The sequence below is a fragment of the Heptranchias perlo genome, chromosome 1, assembly GCF_035084215.1.
Source record: "Heptranchias perlo isolate sHepPer1 chromosome 1, sHepPer1.hap1, whole genome shotgun sequence".
In the NCBI taxonomy this organism is placed as follows: domain Eukaryota; kingdom Metazoa; phylum Chordata; class Chondrichthyes; order Hexanchiformes; family Hexanchidae; genus Heptranchias; species Heptranchias perlo.
Genome location: NC_090325.1, coordinates 76,657,587 through 76,681,465, shown reverse-complemented (window position 1 = coordinate 76,681,465; position 23,879 = coordinate 76,657,587). Strand labels below are relative to the sequence as shown.

General features: G+C 41.0%; 2 protein-coding genes across 4 annotated transcripts in view; one reads left to right on the top strand and one right to left on the bottom strand.

Moving 5' to 3' along the window:
• Window positions 1-15,190, bottom strand: part of cnot7 (CCR4-NOT transcription complex, subunit 7) — a 32,359-nt gene extending 17,169 nt beyond the window's left edge. The window contains exons 1-2 of one of the 2 annotated variants that reach the window (XM_067986981.1): window positions 15,081-15,190; window positions 9,411-9,633 (exon numbers count right to left, since the gene is read on the bottom strand). In XM_067986981.1, the coding sequence (XP_067843082.1) occupies window positions 9,411-9,527 (117 nt within the window). In that variant the 5' untranslated portion in view covers window positions 9,528-9,633; window positions 15,081-15,190. Of the gene's footprint in view, window positions 1-9,410; window positions 9,634-14,828; window positions 15,026-15,080 lie in introns of those variants that run through there. The other variant, XM_067986991.1, reaches the window with a different exon arrangement.
• A 204-nt stretch (window positions 15,191-15,394) lies between these two features.
• Window positions 15,395-23,879, top strand: part of vps37a (VPS37A subunit of ESCRT-I) — a 37,496-nt gene continuing 29,011 nt past the window's right edge. For both annotated transcript variants that reach the window (XM_067986959.1, XM_067986968.1), the window contains exons 1-2: window positions 15,395-15,743; window positions 21,225-21,299. In XM_067986959.1, the coding sequence (XP_067843060.1) occupies window positions 15,604-15,743; window positions 21,225-21,299 (215 nt within the window). In that variant the 5' untranslated portion in view covers window positions 15,395-15,603. The remainder of the gene's footprint in view (window positions 15,744-21,224; window positions 21,300-23,879) is intronic.

Sequence of the window (23,879 nt, the reverse complement as noted above, 5' to 3'; positions counted from 1 at the left end):
AAGATGAGAATACAATTTTTTTTTTAGGACCTGTATCTGAATTCAACTCTGGTTGATGGAATAAAACTCCTATTCAAACTCTGATAGCTAAAATGTGCCAATATGAAATGAGTTTAGGTAGCCTTTTATTGGATGTCAAGTCACAGCACAAAACTACCCATGATTTAAGGCAGACATCTCATTCTAAGAATGCAGTTGTTCTATGATGTACAGCTGACAGATCCAAGTTATTCTGCCAGCAGCAGTGAGCTCAGTGACAAAATAACACCTGTAATAGTGCTCCACTGCAGGCCCAGTTTAATTCTTAAACATTATAAAAATCGAAGCATCAACTCTTCAACATTAAAAACACTGAAAACATTTAGAATTTTTAAAAAAATATTCTTGAGTTGTGGGCAACTCTGGCAAGGCAGTATTTATTGCCTATCCTGGTTGCCCTGTGGGCATTAAGAGTGAGCAGTGTAGTTTAGGACTGATGTTACAAGTAGGTAAGACCAGGTTGCGTTGGCAGCTCCCTTCCCTGAAGGACATTAGTGAATCAGCTGGATTGCAGCTATAAATTTCCCAGATTTATTGAATTCAATTTCACAATCTCCAGGTTGATAGTCCAGCTACCATACCCTGGTATATAAAGTTCTTAGTAGGTTCAAGCCTCGACATTTTTTATACGCGGCTTTGCATCAGGCTGCAGTTTTACTAGACCCCTGCTGTGAAGTCCACGACTACTTACCGGCACATATTGGTTTATTGTGCTGAAGTGTCAAATCAGCCCCTAAATGATGTTGATGTGCATAAGAAAACTTTTTCATCAACACAAAAGATGTTTTGAGATTTTAGAATGACACTGAAGGAAGCCATAAGGATTGGCTGCTGTTGTAAATTGATAAATTCACACGGATGCAGTCAAAAAGGATCATTACACAGTAAAGTTAAAGCATATTGCTGCAACTGTCACATGCCATATCTCTCCTGGAAGTGGCTGATGCAGACACTCGTTGCTAAAGTGAAATGGTCATCTGTGCTTCAGCAATTACTCCCTCACCTTGATAAGCATAAAAGTTCAAAACCAACTTTTACTCAAGCAAAACCTTAATTTCATTTTCATCAGGAGCCAGAGAGACTGGATGGTAATAATTCTCTACTGACCCAGAAGGTGGATATCTGGTAAGATCATGTTTTCCAGCTTCCAAACAGAAACACTATCTTCCAACATTGATGAAGTAAAAATAGAGCATGCCGGCAAATCAAGTGGAAAGATTTTCTTCTTGTTATTTATTTTCAGTTACATCTTCCTGACCCTACATTACTCCAGTCTATCCATTCATGTTACCGTTGTTGCAGATGATTGTGTAAAGAGATGCTTCGCAAATGGGGCATTTTTAAACATTAAAAATATGAAGGTACTTATGGTACTGGTTTGTAATGTTTTGTACTCCTTTAAGAGAAAAATGACCATTACACTAGCTTTGATTACCAAATATAGTTCAAAGAAAACTAATAACCACATAAGAGCATGATATGGGGCAGTCATGAGATCGCAATGCCAATATGGGACATCGTCAGCTCTTCATACTGTACTGGAGCCAACAATACTAATCCACCACTAGGCCACCACCCTCTGTAGAAACAACACAATTAGGAATAGTAAGGCATGTGTTAATTTGTAGACTTTCTATGCTAAATTTATAACCAGAGCAGTGTGGAGGACCAGGCACGAGGAGAGAAATTGCTCCACATGTTTTTGTATGGAATACATTTAATGAAATGTCTGTTCTCCATGCATTTTTTTGGGAGGCAATGCAGAGTTCACCTCTTCTCCCAGTATTTACCTAGACCTTTTGGAGACGACGTTAAATCAATGCCCTGGCAAGTTTTTCTTTTTCAAAAGTTATGACCAGGCAAGTCACATTTTCCATAAAAAGGCAATATAAGGTTTGTATACCATTATTTGAGATGGATTCACTACAATACCAACCCCAATTAATGTCCAGGACTTGGTCATTATTAAACAATGATGACAGTATTGGAACCTAAGGATGTAATCACTAGGACCTTGTATGATTAACTGGAATCATACAACAACATTTCTTAATATACATTAGAAACATAAACCATGTTATGATGAGATTGTGTGTGGGCATCTCAGTTATAGTCTACATTTAACTCAATTTGCATTTCCTTTGAAGATCCAACAAGCACAACATGCTAAACCGTACAGGGATTAAAAAAAATCCAAATAATGCAAAGAATTTTGTGGATTATTTTAGATTTTATTTTCCTCTACAAAAACTTAAATAAAAAAAAAACAGACTAAACTTCTCTCTTCACATTTTAAAAGCGAGTATATATTGAACTGTACATGTGTTTTTTTTTAGGGAGATATGTCACAATTCTCAAATAAAGCAGGATACACAAGCCAAAGTCACAAGGAACCACACACAAATTCTGTTAATCTACTGCAACTCCATTCAATACAATTCTTCTCCAACATTTCTATTTTTTTTTAAAAGTATGTTTTTACAACAATCCTAAGCATAAATACACTGGATTCACAGCCAAGTACAATTAACAACAACAACTTGTATTTATATAGCACCTTTAATGTTGTAAAAGGTCCCAAGGCGCTTCACAGGAGCGATTTTCAAACAAAATTTGATACTGAGCCACATAAGGAGATATTAGGACAGGTGACCAAAAGCTTGGCCAAAGTGGTAGGTTTTAAGGAGTGTCTTAAATGAGGGTAGAGAGGCGGAGAGGTTTAGGGAGGGAATTCCAGAGCTTAGGGTCCAGGCAGCTGAAGGCATGGCCACCAATGGTGGAGCAATTAAAATCGGGGGGGTGCAAGAGACGAGAATTGGAGGAGGGCAGAGAATCCGGAGGGTTGTGGGGCTGGAGGACGTTACAGAGATAGGGAGGGGCATGGCTTTGGAGGGATTTGAAAACAAGGGTGAGAATTTTAAAACTGAGGCGCTCCCAGACCTGAGCCAATGTAGGTCAGCGAGCACAGTGGTGATGGGTGAATGGGACCTGGTGCGAGTTAGGATACAGGCAGCAGAGTTTTGGATGAACTCAAGTTCATGCAGGATGGAAGATGGGAGGCGAAACAAAGGCATGGATGAGGGTTTCAGTAGCAGATGAGCTGAGGCAGGGGCTGAGACAGGCGATGTAACTGAGGTGGAAGTAGGCAGTCTTGGTGATGTGGTCAGAAGCTCATCTTAGGGTCAAATAGAAAGCCAAGGTTGTGAACGGTCTGGTTCAGCCTCAGAGTGTGGCCAGGGAGAGAGATGGAGTCGATGGCTAGGGAACGGAGTTTGCAGTGGGGACCAAAGACAATGGCTTCAGTCTTCCCAATATTTAGTTGGAGAAAATTTTTGCTCATCGGACAAGCAGCGTGACAAATGAGAGACAGTGGTTGAGAGAGGTGGTAGTGATGTAGAGCTAGATGTCATCAGCGTACATGTGGAATATGATGTTGCGTTTTCGGATAATGTTGCCGAGGATCAGCATGTCGATGAGAAATAGGAGGGGGCCAAGGATAGATTCCTTGGGGGACTCCAGAGGTGACGATGCGGGAGCAGGAAGAGAAGCCACTACAGGTGATTCTCTGGCTGCGACTGGATGGATAAGAATGGAACCAGGCGAGCGCAGTCCCACCCAGCTGGACGATGAAGGAGGCGTTGGAGGAAGATAGTGTGGTCAACCGTGTCAAAGGCTGCAGACAGGTTAAGAATTAAGGACATAGGAAATAGGAGCAGGCCATATGGCCCCTCGAGCCTGTTCCGCCACTCAATAAGATCATGATTGATCTTTGACCTCAACTCCACTTTCCTACCCGATCCCCATATCCCTCGATTCCCTTAGAGTCCAAAAATCTATCAATCTGAGTCTTGAATATGCTCAATGACTGAGCATCCACAGCCCTCTGGGGTAGGATGAGGAGGGATAGTTACCATAGTCACAGTCACATAGGATGTCATTTGTGACTTTGATAAGGGCCGTTTCAGTACTGTGTCAGGGGCGGAAACCTGATTAGAGGGATTCAAACATGGAGTTGCAGGAAAGATGGGCACGGATTTGGGAGGTGACAACATGTTCAAGGACGTTGGAAAGAAAAGGGAAATTGGAGATGGGGCCATAGTTTGCAAGGACTGAGGAGTCAAGGGTAGGTTTTATGAGGAGGGGGGTGATGATGGCAAATTTGAATAACATTTCTTACATTTATTAGGTATGAATATGGCAATAAATAGAACCAATTCTAACCAAATGCCTTATGCACTTCAAGAGAAAGCAAGAGCTTTGCTGTCCAGGGCAGTCAGATTTTTTGTAGTACTTTAGGAAATCTTTTGAAAGCCTGAGAAGATTGAACACATTAAGATCTGCTTTTGTGGTAAAATCATGACATGGCATTTGAGAACAAATTTAGTCCACGGTCATTACTAGAAGGTCATGTAGTCGTTTCAATCCAATTTGTGTAATGTGATTAGGAAAACGTCAGCTGACAATTGCTCAATAAGGATTATGCAACAACTGTTGTCGCATGGCCCTTGTTTATAGTGTGTCTAAGCAAATCGAAATGACTGTTTAAATGCCTCCCTTCCAGAAGATCAAGCACTATAGCAGTTCTGATGAAGGGCCTACATCTGAAACGTTAACCTGCCTGTTCTCTCCACAGATGTGGATTGCCATACTGAGTGTTTTTAGCATTTTGTGCTTTTGTTTCAAATTTCCAGCATCTGCAATTCTTTACTTTTTCTTTTGAAAAATTAAACTTTGCATTTCCTAGAAAACCAATTAAAAGGAGCCCTAAAGACCAGGAAAAGCACTGTCTAGAGTGGTATTGAGCTATAAACACCATAAAATGTAGGTATCTGGTTTAATTCCTATTCTGTACCAAGTTAGCTGATGTTAGGCATTACAGTGGTAAGGGCTACACTTGCTTCAGTATCCCTCAGCTAAGAAGGAGATTTAAACAGTAAGCTAGAAAATTGAAGGTATGTCAACAATGAGAAGGATAATTATGCCATATATGATCTATTCACGATCCCCAACAACCCTGGCATTCAGCTCTGCAAATAGATTTCTTTTTCACCAAGATAGAGACTTATCTGTTCAGTTGCCTCTGCTGATCCCCCTCCTTCCACTTACTCACCAAGCCAAACCTCCTCCCCAGCCCCCACACTAGCCCTCAACCCCCATCATTCTAGTTTCTCTACCACCCCCCCCCCGCCATGTCCTATCCAAGCTCATCTTGTCCATGAGACCCACCGCTTGCTCCCTTGACCCCATTGCCACTAAACTGCTTACCACCCAGCTCCCTTTCTTGGCTCCAATGTTAACTGGCATTGTAAATAGTTCTCTCTCCTTAGACCCTGTCTCCCTCCCTTTTCAAACCATCATCATCTCTAACCCTCCTCAAAAAACCACCCTTGACCTTTCTGTCCTTGCAAACTACCATCCCAAATCCAATCTTTTTATCTCTCCGAAGTGTTGTCTCCCAGATCGGTGTTCATCTCTCTCACAACTCCCTGTTTAAATCCCTACAATCAGGTTTCCACCCCTTTAAAACCAATGAAATAGTTCTAAGCGAAGTCACAAATGACATTCTGTCACTGTAACCATGGTGCATTATCCCACCTCGACTCTACGGTCTTTTACAATATCAACCATACCATCCTTCTCCAATGCCTCTCTTCTGTTGTCCAACTCAGCAGGACTGACTTTACTTGGTTCCACTCTTACCTATCCAATCATAGGCAGAGAATCTCTAGCAATGGCTTCTCTTCCCAACTCCCACACTTACTACTTCATAGTTTCCCCAAAGATCTATCCTTGGCCACCGCGTCTTCCTCATTTACATGCTGCCTCTTGATGACATTATCGGCAGACACAGGGTCAGCTTTCACACATAGATTGATGATACCCAGCTCTACCACCCCTCTTGACTCTTCCACTCCCTCAGTGTTGTCAGACTGCTAATCCAACATAAAGTCTTAGGGTGAGCCACAATTTCATCCAGGTAATTATTGGTTTTATAAGGACAGGAACATTATACCATGTAAAACACAATCCTTTATTCTTCTGCTAAAGTGCAGGTGTGTGTCTTTTTAAGGCTACAATGTGTAAATGAAAAATAAACACTGCAGTCAATACATTCATAGGTCAATTAAGAAGGTGCAGATATTCTAGCTCTGGTACGTTGTGTTCCTGCAGAGCTTTTCTATAGATTCCAAATGCTGCCTTTCTTTCTTTATAATCCTCCCCTCCAAGCGTAACCCAGAAATTTGCACTAATAGTGTAAGACATCTAACTGCAAAGGACAGGAAGTAAATAAAGTTATTAATGTAATGATAAACACAAGATAAATATTAAATGCATATATATTTAATTAAGTATACATTTGATGGGATTGCATATTTTCAGGTAAGGTCGCACTTCAGCACTCACAAACAACTAATGTCATGGAGATGCCAGTTGCCATCCTCTCAGCTAAATTCTAGGGGGCATGGATCAAAGCAATTATGCATATATATTATTAGGGCTGTCAAGGGATGAATAATATTAATCATGATTAATTTCAGGATTATAAATTTTAATCTCAGCTCATTTCATTTTTGATGATGGTTATACTCTAACCTGCACGCCATGAATGGGGATCCATGGAACAGCAGGCCTGCTGGGGCCCGCGGCTGATGGGAGACACAGTCCGCAGCTGGCCTCGGGCTCTGTGATGAGCACTGACACTCCTGCACTCACGCTGTACTGTCACTCTGGTAACAATGTACATATGCAGAAGGACATAATGGCTGCACATATGCAGAACATAATGTTTGCACATGTGCAGAACATAATATCTGCATGTGCACAGGATTTGGATAATGTTCGCACATCTGCAGGAAATAATGGTCGCACAAGCAGAGCTTATGGAGAGGAATTGTGAGGTGTACTGAAGGCTGCAGCCGGCTCTGAGGTACTCCCTGCATAACTTCTTTGATTAACGCACGTTTAAAGAATTAAGCGCCAGAAAAAATTAATGCGTTAATTGCAGAAGTAACTGCGATAAATTGACAATATGTATACCAATTCACCTACATACATACAAACACACTCTTAAGTGCGTCATTCAACTTACCGAATGATCCATTTCTCATATTCAATAAAATTTAATGGGAAAAGCATGTTGTAATACTAAGCCATAAACAACTTGCATTTAACGTAAGTAAATATCCCAAGGTGGTTCACATGAGCATAACCAGCCAAAGGAGATATTAGGATGGGTTAAAGCTAGGTTAGAGGGGTAGGTTTTAAGTAGCATCTTAAAGGAGGAGAGTGCGGTGGATAGGTGGAGGTTTATGGAGGGAATTCCAGAGCTTAGGGGCTAAACGGCTAGCTATCAATGGTGGGGTGAAGGGACTGGAGTATGCACAAGAGGCCAGAGTTGGAAGAATGCTGGAGGGTTGTAGGGCAGGAGAACGTTACAGAAATAACGGGAGGGGGTGCCATGCAGGGATTTGAACAAGAGGATGAGAATTTTAAAATCAAGTGAGCCAATGTAGGTCAGCGAGCAGAGTGGGTGATGGGTGAGCAGGACTTGGGTGCAGGTTAGTGTATGGGCAGCAGAGTTTTAGATGAGCTCAAGTTTATGGAGGGTGGAAGATGGGAGGGGAGGGCCAGGATAGCATTGCAAGAGTCAAGTTTGGAGGTAACAAAAGCACGGATGAGGGTTTCAGCAGCAGATAAGCTGAGGCAGGGGAGGAGACGGGTGATGCTACGAAAGTAGGCAGTCTTTGTGATGGAAAACATATGGAGTCGGAAGCTCAGCTCCGGGTCAAGTACAGCAGCAAGGTTGCAAAACAGTCTGGCTTAGCCTGAGACAGTGGCCAGGGAGAGGGATGCAATCAGTGGCGAGGGAACAGAGTTTGTGGTGGAAGCCAAAGACAATGGCTTTGATCTTCCCAATGTTTAACTGAAGGAAATTGCTGTTCATCCAGGAATGGATGTCGGACAAGCAGGGTGACAACACAGACGCAGTGGAGGGGTTGAAACAGGTGGTGGTGGGGTAGAGATGGTGGTCATTTCGAACAGAGGGCCAAAGGCTAGGTAGTTGGGAATTCTAAAGTGCCACTGTATGTGATTGGGAGGATTTTTTTCAGGGGCGGACGCAGAATGAAGAGGGGTTAGATGGTGGAAAGAAGTGGTGAGGGATATAAGGAAATGATTAGAGATGGCCTTATCTGTGATTGAGACGATTGGAATAGAGAGGCCACATGAGACGGTAAGGTCAAGGAGGTGGCTGGGAATAAGGGTGAGAGTTTATATGGAAGGAGAGGTTAAGGGAGGATAGGAGGGTAGTGAACTCATGGGAGAAAGTCCAACGGGAGTTGAGGTAAAGACCAAGAAAGTGCCATGTTCAATTCCTGGTACATGCTGAGTTAGCTGTACACAGTTGAAACAGCAATAGAGCGTCAAGAAATGGTCTCAGTGCCTTTAGACTATGGAAGGGAGAAAAGAAAATGTCACCCAAGGACCCCAGTCTTGAAGGACGTTGGAAGAGAACAAGATCAGGCTTAGATGTTATGGTCTGCAAGGTTGTCTAGGCTCACACGCAAAGAATGGTCACTTGGGCAAGTTACCCGAGGGCTGCTAACACCAGTGAAACCATGCCCCAGCAAGTGATGGTTTTCAAAGATGGAGGCAAGAAAAGGGTGAAAATTGACAAAAAGAACCAAGATACAATGATATGGTCCGTCGCCAAAGCTTTTCAAATGACCATTTGGGTTGTAGTTGATGTCTCACCCCCAGATTCTTTATCCATATACTTTGGGGTTCTGTCCTCTCTCTCACTGTTTCTTCATATGAGTGATCTCCCTATCCAATCTTTTACAGTTGATTCCACTCTACATTCATCAACTTTTTTTTAGATCATATCTACATCACTATTATTCTACCATGTTGTCCCACATTGTTTTAGTTACCAGTCACTGACAAGGATGTGAAAATCAGTGTAGAAACTAAAATGTACTCATCAGGATATTTAGATATCATTTATTTAGACAAGTGTTCAACAACTGTATTGTCCACAATTTGTTATAGCCGATTTCATGACAGACTGACAGTGGAAAAGCATCAGCATTGTAAAATAATACCTTTGAACCAATTGTACATTGAAAGAAAAGGAATTTAATACATAAATTTACTCACTCAGAAACTAATGATAGCTAGTTCATGATGAGAGGCAAACACACGTAGTGATGACAAAACTCCAAAGCAATTAACATTTTAGAATTTATTAGAAAATACTAGTAAAAATGCCCCTAGGCCATGAGACCAATATTTTAATATAATTATGTATTTCCTAGAATATACATTACTGAAAGTATTTTTTTGAAAAATACACAAAATAACTGACTTACCATTGCAACATAGTTGAATTTACGAATTACTTGACGTATTCTCTTCATCTCTTCATCCAGGTTACAAGCCCAGACCTCACAGATTCTTTGGCTGTGATCTACTGTCGCTGCTGGCATGTTGCCGAATTCAAATAGCAGTCATCAAAACACTACACCTTCAGGTGGGGCAATTATATATGAGGAAGTCCAAACTTATTGCCTTACCCTTACTCCCAATATTCACCTTCAAAATATAAAAATGACTGAAATTAAAATGCAGAAAAAAAGTAGACAATAACAGAAGTCAAGCAATAGGATTTCATCATCAACACAAAAGCTGAAATAATCACTGCATAAGTTTCTGAAATTGTACTTCATGACAATATCCTCTGACTACAAGTTCTTCAAAATCTAATTTGTAACACATGAAAATAATGTTTTTAAAAAAAATAAGAAAATATATGTTCTTTTATAAAGCAAAAAAGTTTCCCCAAAACAGAGGAACAAATAAATAGTGACTATCTGAAGATCTACCTATAAATCATTACCACATATGTTTAGTTTAGAAACAAAACATTACCTCCATCTTATTACAAAGTTGAACATGTGCTCAGGCCTTTTGTATTACACCTGATCTCATATTAGACCAAATCACAGGCAGATTTTCTTTTCTCATCTTTATTGAGTATTTTGAAAAACATAATAAATAACTGATCATTACTGTAAAACTAAAAAATTGTCCAAGTCAGCAAATACTTGAGTTTTCTTAGTACAACAACTTGCATTTATATAGCAACTTTAACATTAAAAAAAGATTCCAAGGTGCTTCACAGAAGTGTAATGACAAATATTGACACTGAGCAAAAGGGGGAGATACTAGGAGAGGTGACAAAAAGAAAAGCTTAGTTAAAGAGGTAGGTCTTAAAGGGAGAGGGAGATGCAGAGGCAGAGTCTTTTAGGAAGGGAATTCCAGAGTGTAGGGCCTAGATACCTGAAGGCACGCCCATCAATGGTGGGATGAAGAGAATGGGGCTGCACGACACGCAGAGTTGGAGGAATGCAGAATTTTCGGTGGGTTGTAGGGCTGCAAAATATTATAGAGCTAGGGATAGGCAAAACCATGAAGAAAATTAAACATGAGGAGAATTTTAGGTCAGTGAGCACAGGGGTGATGGGTAAGCAGGACTTGGTGCGGGACAGAATATGGGCAGCAGAATTTTGGATGAGCTGAAGTTTGTGGAGGATGAGAGGATAATTAGGAGAGCATTGGAATAGTCATGTCTAGAGGTGACAAAGAAATGCATGAGGGTTTCAGGTAGCCTAAAGTAGGGTGAATGCAGTAATATTACACAGTCTTTGAAATGGAGAGGATATGGGGTTGGAAACTCAGCTCAGGGTTAATTAGGATGCAGAGGTTACAGATGGTCTGGTTCAACCTGAGACAGTGGTCAAGGAGGGGGACAGAGCTTGCGGCAGAGGCCGAAGACGATAGCTTCGGACTTCCCAACATTTAACTGGAGTAAATGGTGACTCATCCAGGTCTGGATGTTGGACGAACTGTCTGACAACAGAGGCAGTGGAGTAGTCAAGAGAGGTGGTGGTGAGGTAGAGCTGGGAGTCATCAGCTTACATGTGGAACCTGGCCCAATGTCTTTGGGAGATGTCACTAAGGAGTAGTACGTAGATGAGGACCAGGAGATGGCCGTAGATAAATTCTTTGGGAACCCCAGAGGTAACAACGCAGGTGGCGGAAAGAAAAGCCATTTCTGGAGATGCTCTGGCTATGATTGGATTGGTAAGCATGGGTAGTCTCGCTCAGCTGGACAATGGAGGAGAGGCAATGGCGGAGAATGGTGTGGTCAACTATGTCAAAGGCTGCAGAGAGGTCAAGGAAGGACGGGATAATGCACCATTGTCACAGTCACAGAGGATGTTATTTGTGGCTCTGATTATGGCTATTTCAGTGCTGTGGCAAGGGTGGAACTTGATTGGAGATATTGAAATATGGAGTTCAGGAAAAGGTGGGAGGTGACGAGATGTTTGTGGATTTTGGAAAGGAAAGGGAGTCTGGAGATGGAGATATTGTTTGCAAAAGCAGAAGATTTGTGGGTAATAAAGAGATTGTTTTACTGTTTTTAAACAAATGGCTTATATAGAGAATTCTTTGTTTGAGTTTGGTTGGAAAAGTTAAAAAGAAAATTGCCAGGAAAATCAAAGTATTCGGGGTTGGAGTGGATAAACTCACCCCAGAATCCCCTGTTCTATATTCAGAACCAGAAAGGATGCAAATCAGTTAGATTTCATGCAAAGCTGCTTAAAATTTTACTAGAGCGCATACTCCAAAAATGGCAGTTTGCTACAAGGATGGAAAATTATTCCCTTCAACATAAAATGCATATTTTTTAAAAATTATGTTTATAGAGGGGAAAGCTTTGGTCCTTTCAGTTGTACATTTGGAACATTTCATACTCAAAGGACATAACACTTTTTTCCAATTTTAAGTTTGGGAATTTTTTGTTTTGTTACGCATGCATCTAATTCATTAACCGCATAAAGCAGGTCAGAGGCTGGGTATTCTGTGGCACGTAGCTCACCTCCCAAGGACTTTCCACTTGGCTGGACGAGTGCAGCTGTAACAACATTCAAGAAGCTCGACACCATCCAGCATAAAGCAGTCCACTTGATCAGCACTTCACCCACTAGCCTAAACATCCGCCCCCTCCACCAATGGCATACCATGGCTGCAATGCGTACTATCTACAGGATGCACTACAGCAACTCGCTGCCAACAACAATTGCATTTATATAGCACCTTTACATTGTAAAATGTCCCAAGGCGCTTCACAGGAGCGATTTTCAAACAAAATTTGACACAGCCACATAAGGACAAGTGACCAAAAGCTTGGTCAAAGTGATAGATTTTAAGGAGCGTCTTAAAGAAGGAGAAAGAAGTAGAGAAGCAAAGAGGTTTAGGGAGGGAATTCCAGAGCTTAGGCCTAGGCAGCTGAAGGCACGGCCGCCAATAGTGGAGCGATTAAAATCAGGGATGTGCAAGAGGCCAGAATTGGAGGAGCGCAGAGATCTCGAAGCGTTGTAGGGCTGGAGGAGGTTACAGAGATAGGGAGGAGCCAGGCCATGGAGGAACTTGAAAACAAGGAAGAGAATTTTAAAATCGAGGCGTTGCCGGACTGGGAGCCATGTAGGTCAGTGAGCACAGGGGTAATGGGTGAATGGGACTTGGTGCGAGTTAGGATACAGGCGGCAGAGTTTTGGATGAGCTCAAATTTATGCAGGGTGGAAGGTGGGAGTCAGCCAGGAGACCGTTGGAATAGTCAAGTCTAGCATAACAAAGGCATGGATGAGGATTTCAGCAGATGAGCTGAGGTAGGGGAGACGGGCAATAGTACAGAGATGGAAGTAGGCGGTCTTGGTGATGGAGCAGAAAAGTGGTCGGAAGCTCATCTCAGGGTCAAACAAGATGCCAAGGTCTGGTTCAGCCTCATACAGTGGCCAGGGAGAGGGATGAAGTCAGTGACTAGGGAACGTAGTTTGTGGCGGGGGCAGAAGACAATGGCTTCAGTTTTCCCAATATTTAGTTGGAGGAAATTTTTGCTCATCCAGTACTGGATGTTGGACAAGCAGTGTGACAAGTCAAAGACAGTGGAGGGGTCGAGAGAGGTGGTGGTGAGGTCGAGCTGGGTGTTGTCAGCATACATTTGGAATCTAACATTGTGATTTCGGATAATGTTGCCGAGGGGCAGCATCTAGATGAGAAATAGGAGGGAGCTATGGATAGATCCTCGGGGGACTCCAGAGGCAATGGTGTGGGAGCGGGAAGGGAAGCGAAGCCATTGCAGGTGCTTCTCTGGCTACGATTAGATAAATAAGAATGGAATCAGGTGAGGGCAATCCCATCCAGTTGGACGACAGAGGCTCCAGAGGCGTTGGAGGAGTACGGTATGGTCAACAGTGTCAAAGGCTGCAGACAGGTTGAGAAGGGATGAGAAGGGATAGTTTACCATGGTCACATCTACAGGATGCACTGCAGCCCCCCCTAAACTCGCAACCGCCACCATCTAGAAAGGCAGGGACACAGGTGCATGGAAACGCCATCACCTCCAACTCACACACCATCCTGACTTGGACGTACATCACTGTTTCTTCATTATTGCTGGGTCAAGATCCTGGAACTCCCTATCTAACAGCATTGTGGGAGTACCTTCACCACTGCAGCGGTTCAAGAAGGTGGCTCACCAACAACTTCTCAAGGGCAACTAGGGATGGGGAAATAAATGCTGGCATTGCCAACAACACCCACAGCCAAAGAATGAATAAAAAATATATTGACAATAGATTAAGTAAAGCCTTTTAACTTCACACATGGGGCAAATTACTCTGGCACCTCTGTTGAGTCACCATTTATAGGAGCCTTCCAGCAAGTCACCTGCCAAGGTAGGAATGGAACAATATAATTTTAGAGTGAAACTTAATATTTCTGTCAGTTAACTCCATTTTAACGCTGATTCAGCATCCCAATGTTACAAAACAACCAGACATGACACAGAGAAACTTTGTAACCATTAAGTGTGGGAGTAATAAATGATAAAATGAAACAACAAAGCTCCAAAAATGTAGTCAAAACTACAAAAAATGCAGTTGGGAATGTGTTCATACAAGCAACATACTCTAGGGATTTAGAGTGCGCAAATCTTTAGGACATCTTCCTAGCTCCCAGAGTTGTTACAGCTTTATGTTATACATCAACTATTGTTTATTCTCCAATTTAAATGGATTCCAAGTGAATCCAATTTAAAGCAGATAAAATAAAGAATTGTATATAATAGTGCTCAATGCATGAAGATAAATCTCATTTGAAATCATTACCATATAATTAGCAGTCCTGTGTTTCCATATAATTCAGCTGTAATTTCAGATACTTTGTGAAGCCATGACAGGACTTTAAAGTCAAGTTCGCAATACATTAGTGTTAAATATCCATCTACCTCACTTCATAATAAAACCAAGGCAAACCAGTAACACTACACAACACAAAATCGCAACATAGTTATACTACATGTCCTGACTGATACTTGGAGGTTGCGGCAATATTTGACTCGGAGGTTTTAAACACACAAAAAAACTTGCTGTTTGCTCAAATCACTGGCAGCTTTTTCAAAACGTTTCAATTTGACTTGAATTTCCTCTTCATCCATCACCAGACTGGCTCGAGCAGATGAGAATTATTTCGATGGCTAACCAATTCTTTTCAAAAAAGTTCTGATCGTTTCCTTTTAAGTGTTAACAATGGATTTTGAATGTTTTAAAGATTAGGGAGCGTGGTTTATTTTAAAACACATTCCCCCCACCACTCTGCCTCGCCAAGTAAACCGTTAACTTTCGCTGTACAATCCACTCCCAGCATATTAGTCATGTATGTACCTGCGGAAGCCCGCAGCCATTTTTGGCCAAGTTGACTCTCTTTAATAACACACCAGCATAATAGTTTTACAAAGGTCCGATTCTGAAGAGAAGTTGTTTGTTATTATCGCCGAGACCCACAGACTGGGGAAGAGGGAATTCGCTCTGTTTCAGCTGGAACTGAACATCTCGAACAAAAAGCGAGCTCCATTAATGGTGAACACATATTCATTTTTTAAAAAAAAGTTGCCGTTTGTAGGGCGCTAGTTTTACCTGCGTTAGACGGGAGCGGGCTCTGAGAAATATTTAACTATTAAAATACGAGCCCGTCTCCTTACTGCCTCAATACCCCACTCGCATCCTCCATTACGGCCACCGCGCAACCCTCTGACGTCACCAAATCATGCGTATTAACCTTTCAACTTTACACGGTCGAGTTTTTAAAAAACACACAATTTGAAACGAATTGGAGTTAGAAAAGGCTGAATCTCGTGTGTTAAAAGTGTAAAACGCACAAACAAGATTATAATTTGGTTTGGTTCAGATTGGGAGGAGGAGGAGGTGGGGGACGTTTACACAGATGGTGGATGACGTATTACACAGAGGAGTCGCTCGGTCGGATGGAGCCGGGATGTGCGCGGCTGCCGTTTGATTCCTGCCCGCACCCGGGTTAACAGCGGCCCGGCGGCGCCGGGAAATGTCCCTCGCACCGTCTGTGTGTTAAGTGGTCGAGCCGCGCTCTTGTCCGCCTGCTGAGCCTGGCCCCCCCCCCCGGCGGTCGCCGTGAGCCAGGAGCATGAACTGGATTTTCCCGAAAAGCGGCGGCGGTGCCGGAGGAGGAGGAGGCGGAGGCGGAGGCGGACACCTGCCGCCTCTCACCATCTTACAGCAGCAGCGCCAACGGCAGATAGAGTCGGTGAAAGCCTCGCACAGCGGGTGAGTATGGAGCCCGGCCTTTAACTCCTGGCTTTGTCCGTGTTCGTGCTCAAGAGCTGCGCTGACCCGCGCTCCCCGTTGTAAACAAAGCGGCTGCGGCCCCTGTCACAGTCAGTGGGAGAATTTACACAGGAGATGATCCTGGGAAGGTCAATCAGTCATCAGTTTGGCTGAAGATTTCTCATGTCTGTCTGTCTGTCTGTGTCTGTCTGTCTGTCCCTCTGTTCACTGGCTTTCGGTCTCTGATTATTGTGCGTGTGTGTCTCAGAGATTATATATAATCTTAGGTGAACATGGTAACATATAATATATAGTATCCTTGTGGATTAGTTAGTAACGCTGAAAACACATCCCCCTCATCGCACCCCAAGTGTCTGCGTCTAATGTGTTAGGATAAAATTTCAGGAAATTCCCCAAACAGTACCTGTATATGACAACATGAATCAACGTAACATTTATTCAGCAGACCAAGCTCTTATTCAGCAGAACATTCAGTCGAACACTGCTGAAATTCTATTACACAGGTAGTATTTGCATAACTAGGGTAATTGAAAGCAAAATGATTATATGGCTCTAATACCACTTATCAAGTAGTTGGTGATAGTGTATATATACTGTACTGCAAATAATATTAAATGTCTTCAGTAGTTCTGTGCAAATGTGACTGTCCTGATTTATTCTATGTCAGTTTAATGGTAATTGGGAGAATGCTGTGTTCCATCATGATGTTTGTTATCAGTGTCCTTACAAATGTAGCAGATCTTTTCAAAAGCTGATAGTTCCATAGATGTTGCACGACTCTTGTCTACATGATAATTAAGAGTTGAAATTCTTACTTTTTGGTGTGATAGTGGGGGAGGGGGTTGTTTGTGAAACTTGCACAGGCAAAAGTTATTAAAAACCCATTGATTTTAGGGCTTACAGTTTTTTGTTATATTCTCTGTAAATCAGTCAAATTTTACTTTTACTTTCACTTGATTGCTAGGATCATTTTAAATGGGAGGAATTAGATTTTGTTGTTGGTATCCATCTCAACCCAGATGCTTACAATTAAAATCTGCGCTCAGGTCTTTGCTAACCATGAGCATTTTCATCTGATTCTTTTTTAGAAAACCAACCAATGTGTTTCAATAATGCTCATGTGAAATTGTGTATGTACATTAAGGACTGAGATGTTGCTTTGTAATTAAAATACTTGATTTCCTGTTCGTTTGAAATATGACTTCTTAACTTTAGTCTCTGGTTTCATTTTGTAAAGGGACATGTCTGATCCTGCATCAATATCTTGTGACCAGAAACTTAAAAAAAAATTTCAGAGCCAAAAGCTGTGCTGATATTTAAATCTCTATTAGTCATGTGACCTGCTGTTGACATCATTCTTCCCTTATTGAAACTTTAAAAATGATTCACATGCATTAATTCTAAATTTGTGCTTTTTCTGCCTTATTACACCACTGTTAAAATTCGTATGTTTGTTTCCCATTTAGCATTCCAAATTAATTGTAACTTTAATATTCTCAATCTTTGGAGATTCTGTTGTGTACAAGTTAGGAAAATTATAGTGCTTTTCTTTGGCTTATTCAGTTATCTGCATTAGAGTGATAAAAGCCAGCAGCACCAAGTTCTGCCAACTTTGTACCTCTGTACTTGGGTAAGATAGTGCTCTGCACGAGTCTACTTAAATCCTTTCTTGTGGGCTTCTTATTATAAGTAAGAACATTAAAGCAATGCTGTGTGAAAACTTTGAAAATTATATAGAAATGTAGTTAGCAGTGAGGAGAATAGTAATGGATTTCAGGAGGACATAGACTGATGAAATGGGTAGACACATGATAGATGACATTTATTGCAGAGACATGTGAAGTGATGCATTTTGGAAGGAAGGATGAGGAGAGGTAATATAAACTAAATGGTGCAATTTAAAGGGGCTGCAGGAACAGAGAGACCTGGAGGTTCACATACACAAATCTTTGAAGGGAGCAGGACATGTCAATAAGGCTGTTAAAAAAGCATAAGGGATCCTTGGCTTTATAAATAGAGGCATAGAGTAGAAAAGTAAGGATGTTATGCTGAACCTTTCTAAATCACTGGTTAGGGCTCAGATGAAGTATTGTCGAATTCCAGGCACCACACTTTAGGAAGGATGTCAAGGCTTCGGAGAGGGTGCAGAGGAGATTTAGCAGGGGTGAGGGACTTCAGTTATGTGGCGAGACTGGAGAAGCTGGGATCGTTCTCAGGGTAGAGCAGGTTAAGGGAAGATTTAATAGAGGTGTTCAAAATTATGAAGATTTTGATAGAGTAAACAAGGAGAAACTGTTCCCACTGGCAGGAGAGTCTGTAACCAGAGGATGCAGATTTAAGATAATTGGAAAAAGAACTAGAGGGGAGATGAGTTATTATGACCTGGAATGCATTGAAAGGAACGTGGAACCATATTCAATAGTAACTTTCAAAAAGGAATTGGATATGTGCTTGAAAAGGAAAGAAAACTGCTGGGCTATGGGGAAAGAGTAGGGCTGTGGGACTAATTGAATAGTTCTTTAGAGAGCCGACACAGGCACAATGGGCTGAATGGCCGCCTTCTGTGCTATATGATTCTATAGTAAGAATATGATGACGAGGCACCCTAAAACAGTGGATAGCAGAAGTTGTTGTTACAATAAACTGGAGAATTTAAATTAGAACAAAATGTGTTCGGTTTTTTGACAACATACAATCACAACAGAAAACTGACCACACAGAAAACCAGCATAAAGCACATGCACCACAACTCACTGGCAACAATGAAAGGACACTGCTAAACCTTGCAGTATAGCTAAGTGGACACCAGTGAATTACCAAGTTAATAAAGCAGAGGGCACCACTAAATTAATAAGTTCATAGAGCAGTGAGTACCAGAAAATTTTGGCAGTGGGTACACCAGTGAAGTTTTTTTTAATGGAGCAGTGGCACCTGTGAATTATCAAATTAATACAGCATCGGATAGCAGTAAATTAATAAAATTCATAAATCAGTGGGCTGACCGATGAATCAATAAATTAATATAACAGTAGACACCAATGAATTAATACTTTAATGGAACAGCAAAAAATGAATGGATCTGTGGGCATCAGATAAATTAATAAATTCATAGAGTAGCAGGACACCAACAAATTAATGGAGTAGTGGACACCAGTAAATTAATACCCTTTCCCTACTGTTGCCATGCCGGCTAACTTCCTTTCATTGGGTTCACCAGCCTTCACTTTTCAAAGCAGAGTGACTATCGGCTTAGCCACCATGAAGAAAGATGGCTGGGAGGAAATTTCCCAGACAGGTTTGGGATGGAGAGGAGGGCAGGTTAAGGGGTGGGGCCAGTAGTCAGGCTTTCATCTGTCTCAAAGGGTAGAGGGGTCTAAGAATGTGGGTCATGATGTAGGAAGACGCGGAGCCTGATGGTAGCCACCATATCACCAGGGAAAACAAACAGGATGGAGACTAGGCCGATCCTGAAATCAAACAACCAGTCACCATACCACTAGGGAAAAACAAACGGGGTGGTTTGGATTCGGGCTGGATCCAGCCCCAAATCTAGGAAGATCAGGTGCCTGGGAATGTTACAGGGAGGTTTGCAAACAGGTAAACTGTTCATTGTGCTGGTTAGACCACATCTTGAGTACTATGTCCTGTTCTGGTCACCAAGAAACGAGGGGAACATTCATTCATGGGCTGGAAGGATGCAGAGAAGAGCCATGAGGCTGATCCCCTGTATAAGAGGTGTTAGTTATCAGGAAAGATTGGAGAACCTTCAGCTCTTCAGAGGTGATCTTATAGAGTTATACAAGATTATATACATGGTATGGAAAAGGTAAATCAGGAAAATTACTTTAAATTGGATGAAGAGTCACGGATTCAAACTAAAAAAAGGCAAATGTAGGACTGATATCAGGAAATTTTTCTTCACGGAAAGGGTGATCAACACATGGAATGAACTCCCAGATAGAGTGATGTTGGCACAAACCTTGGAACCAATTAAATGCTACAATGGGGGACTTTAGGATTCATTAGATGGAGAAATACACTCTCCTGCCATTGAAGCACCTCTACTGTCATGAGTGTAATTAAAGTGTAACAAATTATGTCGGCCGGTTTCCATTATAAGTATCGGCAAAAGAATTATAATGATAAAAGTTGGCAGAAATTGTCTGCAGATGTAAGGTTTATAATGTATTATATATAAGTATGCTATAGAAGGGGCAGATCCAACCATCTCACACTTAAAACAGATACAAAGTATCTTTTTAATTCTTCTGCCATGTCTTTAACATTTAAAATCCTCCCCAAGCCAAGCTGCAAAGTTCCTAGAGTAAATGTGTGTGCAGATTACATAGAACGTACAGCACAGAAACATGCCATTCGGCCCAACTGGTCTATGCTGGTGATTATGCTCCACACAAGTCTCATCCCACCTAACTTCATCTAACCCTATCAACATATCCTATTCCTTTCTCCCTCATGTACTTATCCAGCTTCCCCTTAAATGCATCTGGTACATGGTTAGTAAAGGTATCAGCCAAATAGATAAGACTATTTAAAGAAAAAGGCAAATGGAATCTTTTGGCTTTCTATCTAGAGGCATAGAATGTAAAAGCAATATTAGATTTAGACAAGGCTGCAGTTGCAGCATTGTGTACAGTTTTAGGCACCCATTATAGGAAGGATATAAAAGCAATGCAAAAGATGCAGCATGGATTCACCAGCATGTTACTAGGGATGAAGTGTTAGATATGAAGAGAGGCCTGTAAAGTTAGGGATTTCTTCATAAGAGCTGAGGGGATTAAGGGGTCTGCACGGTTATGAAGGGTAAATAGAGATTGTTTCCACTGGTCAGCAGAGAATAAAAAGAGGGCAGAAATTTAAGATAATCACAAAATGAATTAAAGGGGAAGTTAGCAAAAATAATTACATAGAAGGTAGTTAAATTGTGAAAATCTCTGCCACAAACCATTGTTAGAGCATGCTCCATAAATTCAATTAAAGAGGAATGAGATAGCTACTTGGGGAAAAAAAGGAATATTAAAAGATTTGGGAAGTAATGAGGAGAATGGGATTAGACAAAGTTGAGGAAAACAGCAAAGATGGGTCGAATATAACATTGCTTTTTCATTCAGTTAAACCGATTCACTGAATAATAGAAGTGTTACATGTAATTGCCCTGATGAATCGGATGAATTTAATTTTGTGTGTGCGTGTATATATGTAATGGAGTTGGGAGAGAGACGTCAGAAACTCACTCTACAGCACCAAAAACTGGTCAAAGCCCGCAAGTACATCATTACATGCAACTGTTTACATACAGGATTTCCATTATAAATATTTATATCAGTTTCAATGTTAAATGTTGTTATGAAAGTTTGACCAAAAATCATGACAATAGCAAGTATAATTAATCATGTAATTGGTGTTAAGGTTTTTAATATAATTGTATTTCTTTCTGTATAGTGTAGTGGAAATACAGAAGGATGTGGAATACAGACTGCCTTTTACAGCAAACAATAAAACAATCAATTTAAACATGTAAGTATATTAAAAAAAAACTCCAAAGTTTGAGATATCTATTTTACTTTCATACAACTAGTGTTTTTCACGTTTTTGTGGTCTACAATATTCGTATTATGATAGCATGTGAAAACGGCCACTAGGAGAGTGAATGTGTCCCTCAGACAGCTCACCACCTGATTTTCTGCCCTATTGTGAAACACTGGTACTGCTCAGCACCTTCCTTCCCAGTAGAGATTCTGGCTTTAGCAAGTAGAATTTTGTTGGTCTAGGTTTGAGTTCCATCACTCGATTATGCCATTCTGTCTTGGGTATAATAGTAATAAAATACTTTTTTGGTTAATGTTTCAAATATATTTAAACTCTTACAAATAACAAAAACTGACGTATACTGTTTTTTGCCCCAAACTAAATGCTAAAATAATGGGTGTGTATTTGTTCAAAATGTTTTCTCTGACAGGTGGGAATGGAGTTGAGTCATGTTGGGGCTTTACTTTGCATCTTTGTATCAGATACTGGATTCAAAAATGTGGTCCATTCCCCATCAATGAGGCCTTTCACCTTGGCTGTCGAGGGGGGAAAAAAAGCAACTTCCATTTATAGACAACACACACATCTTACCACAAACCTGGAGCAAATGAGGAGTTCTAGATACCAGAACAAAAATTCAGGGTGTTCTTGTGCATCTCATAAAAAGCTTGGGAATACACTGCCTGACATCTTGGTTGAGAATATTAATACTCAGTAAAATATTTGAATCAAATTTAGTAACAACCTATAACTATCTATTTATTTTTAAGGGAGCAAGATCCCTCCATTATGCCAAATACAGAAAGGAAGAAAATCTAAGAACTAATTAGACTCTAATAGCTTTAACATTCCCCTGCCATATTGCCAGCCTGCTATTACTTTGCAAGGCCATTGTGGTGGAAAATTTGAAATACTTAGAACTTTTTACTTCATGATGAATGGCCTGGTGAAAACTCTAACAATAGAGGTTTAAGACTCCAAACGAGAAGGGTTGAGTTCAAATGTTGACATCACTTGATCAAATTGGCTTACATTGATGAAAGCAAAAGAAAATCTGCAAATCTGATATATAAACAGAAAAAGCTAAAAACACAGCAGGGTCAGTCAGCATCTGTGGAGAGATGACAGGTTTCAGACAGGGTCCTTCTGAACTGAGAAAATGAAAGATAAGCAAGCGTTTTATGAGAATCAGAAACAAGAGGCAGAGGAAAAGAGCAAATAGGAAGTCTAAATACAAAGAGGAAGTTAATGAGTTGAATGACCTCTATCCTGCTTTTTAGAAAGCAGGAGATTTAGATGAGGTAGAAGATCATCTCAGTCAAGCAATAGAGAAGCATTTTTAAAAAAAACCCAAAAGAATATGTGAATAGCTAAGGCAATGAGAGGCCCATCCAAGAAAAAAGTTGAGAAAATAGGAGGAGTTCAAAGCACAAGAAAACCTTCAGATCTTGAAATTAAAACAGAAAATGTTGGCAAAACATAGTGGATCTGCCAGTCATGAAAAGTGTATTTGCTGAAAAAATTAGCCTCGGCAAATACAGTCACAAACCAAAAGAGAAAGAGATAACAATGGAGGTAAACAGGATGAAAGAGATCAACATCGTGATTTTTGAAGAGGGGAACAGAACTTCTTTGTTACTGGCATTCCTGAGCAGCAGTAAATTAAATGAAATAAAAAACAAGAAACTGCAGTTATCTTTGTTTTCAGAATGCTGCAGGTTATTCAACCAATCTATGCTTGGATTGTCTGTTTTTACTTACCCCCCCCCCCCCCCCCTTTTTTTTTTCCTGACTTTTATTAAAATGCTTGCTTATCTTTTATTTTTCAGTTCTGAGGAAATATCCTGCCCAAATCATTGACCTGTCTACTCCACAGATAAGAACTTAGGAACAGGAGTAAGACATTCAGCCCCTCGAGCCTGTTCCGCCATTTAATGAGATCATGGTTGATCTGTGACCTAACTCCAGCCACCTGCTTTGGCTCCATATTCCTTAATATCCTTGACTAGCAAAAATCTATTGATCTTAAATTTAAAATTATTAATTGAGCTAGCATCTACTGCTTTTTATGGGAGTGAGTTCCACTACCACCCCTTGGATGAAGAAGTGTTTCCTAACTTCTCTCCTGAATTGCCTGGCTCTGATTCTATGGTTATGTTCCCTTGTCCTAGACTCTCCCACCAGTGGGGAAAAAAAGTTTCTCTCTATCTACCCTATCAATTCCTTTTAAAATCCTAAAAACCTCAATCAAATCAACCCTTAACCTTCTATATTTTAAGGAATACAAGCCTAGTTTATGTAATCTCTCCTCATAATCTAACCCTTGGAGCCCTGGTAACATTCTGGTGATTCTGAGCTGCACTCCTTCCAAGGCCAGTGTATCCTTTCTAAATTGCGGTGCCCAGAACTGTACACAGTTCTCCACATGTGGTCTAACCAGGGCTTTGTATAGCTGTAGCAAAACTTCCCTTTAAATTCTAGCCTGCTGGTTATAAAGGCTAACATTCCATTAGTCTTTTTGATTATTTTTTTACCTGACTACTACATTTTAGTGATCTGTGTACTTGG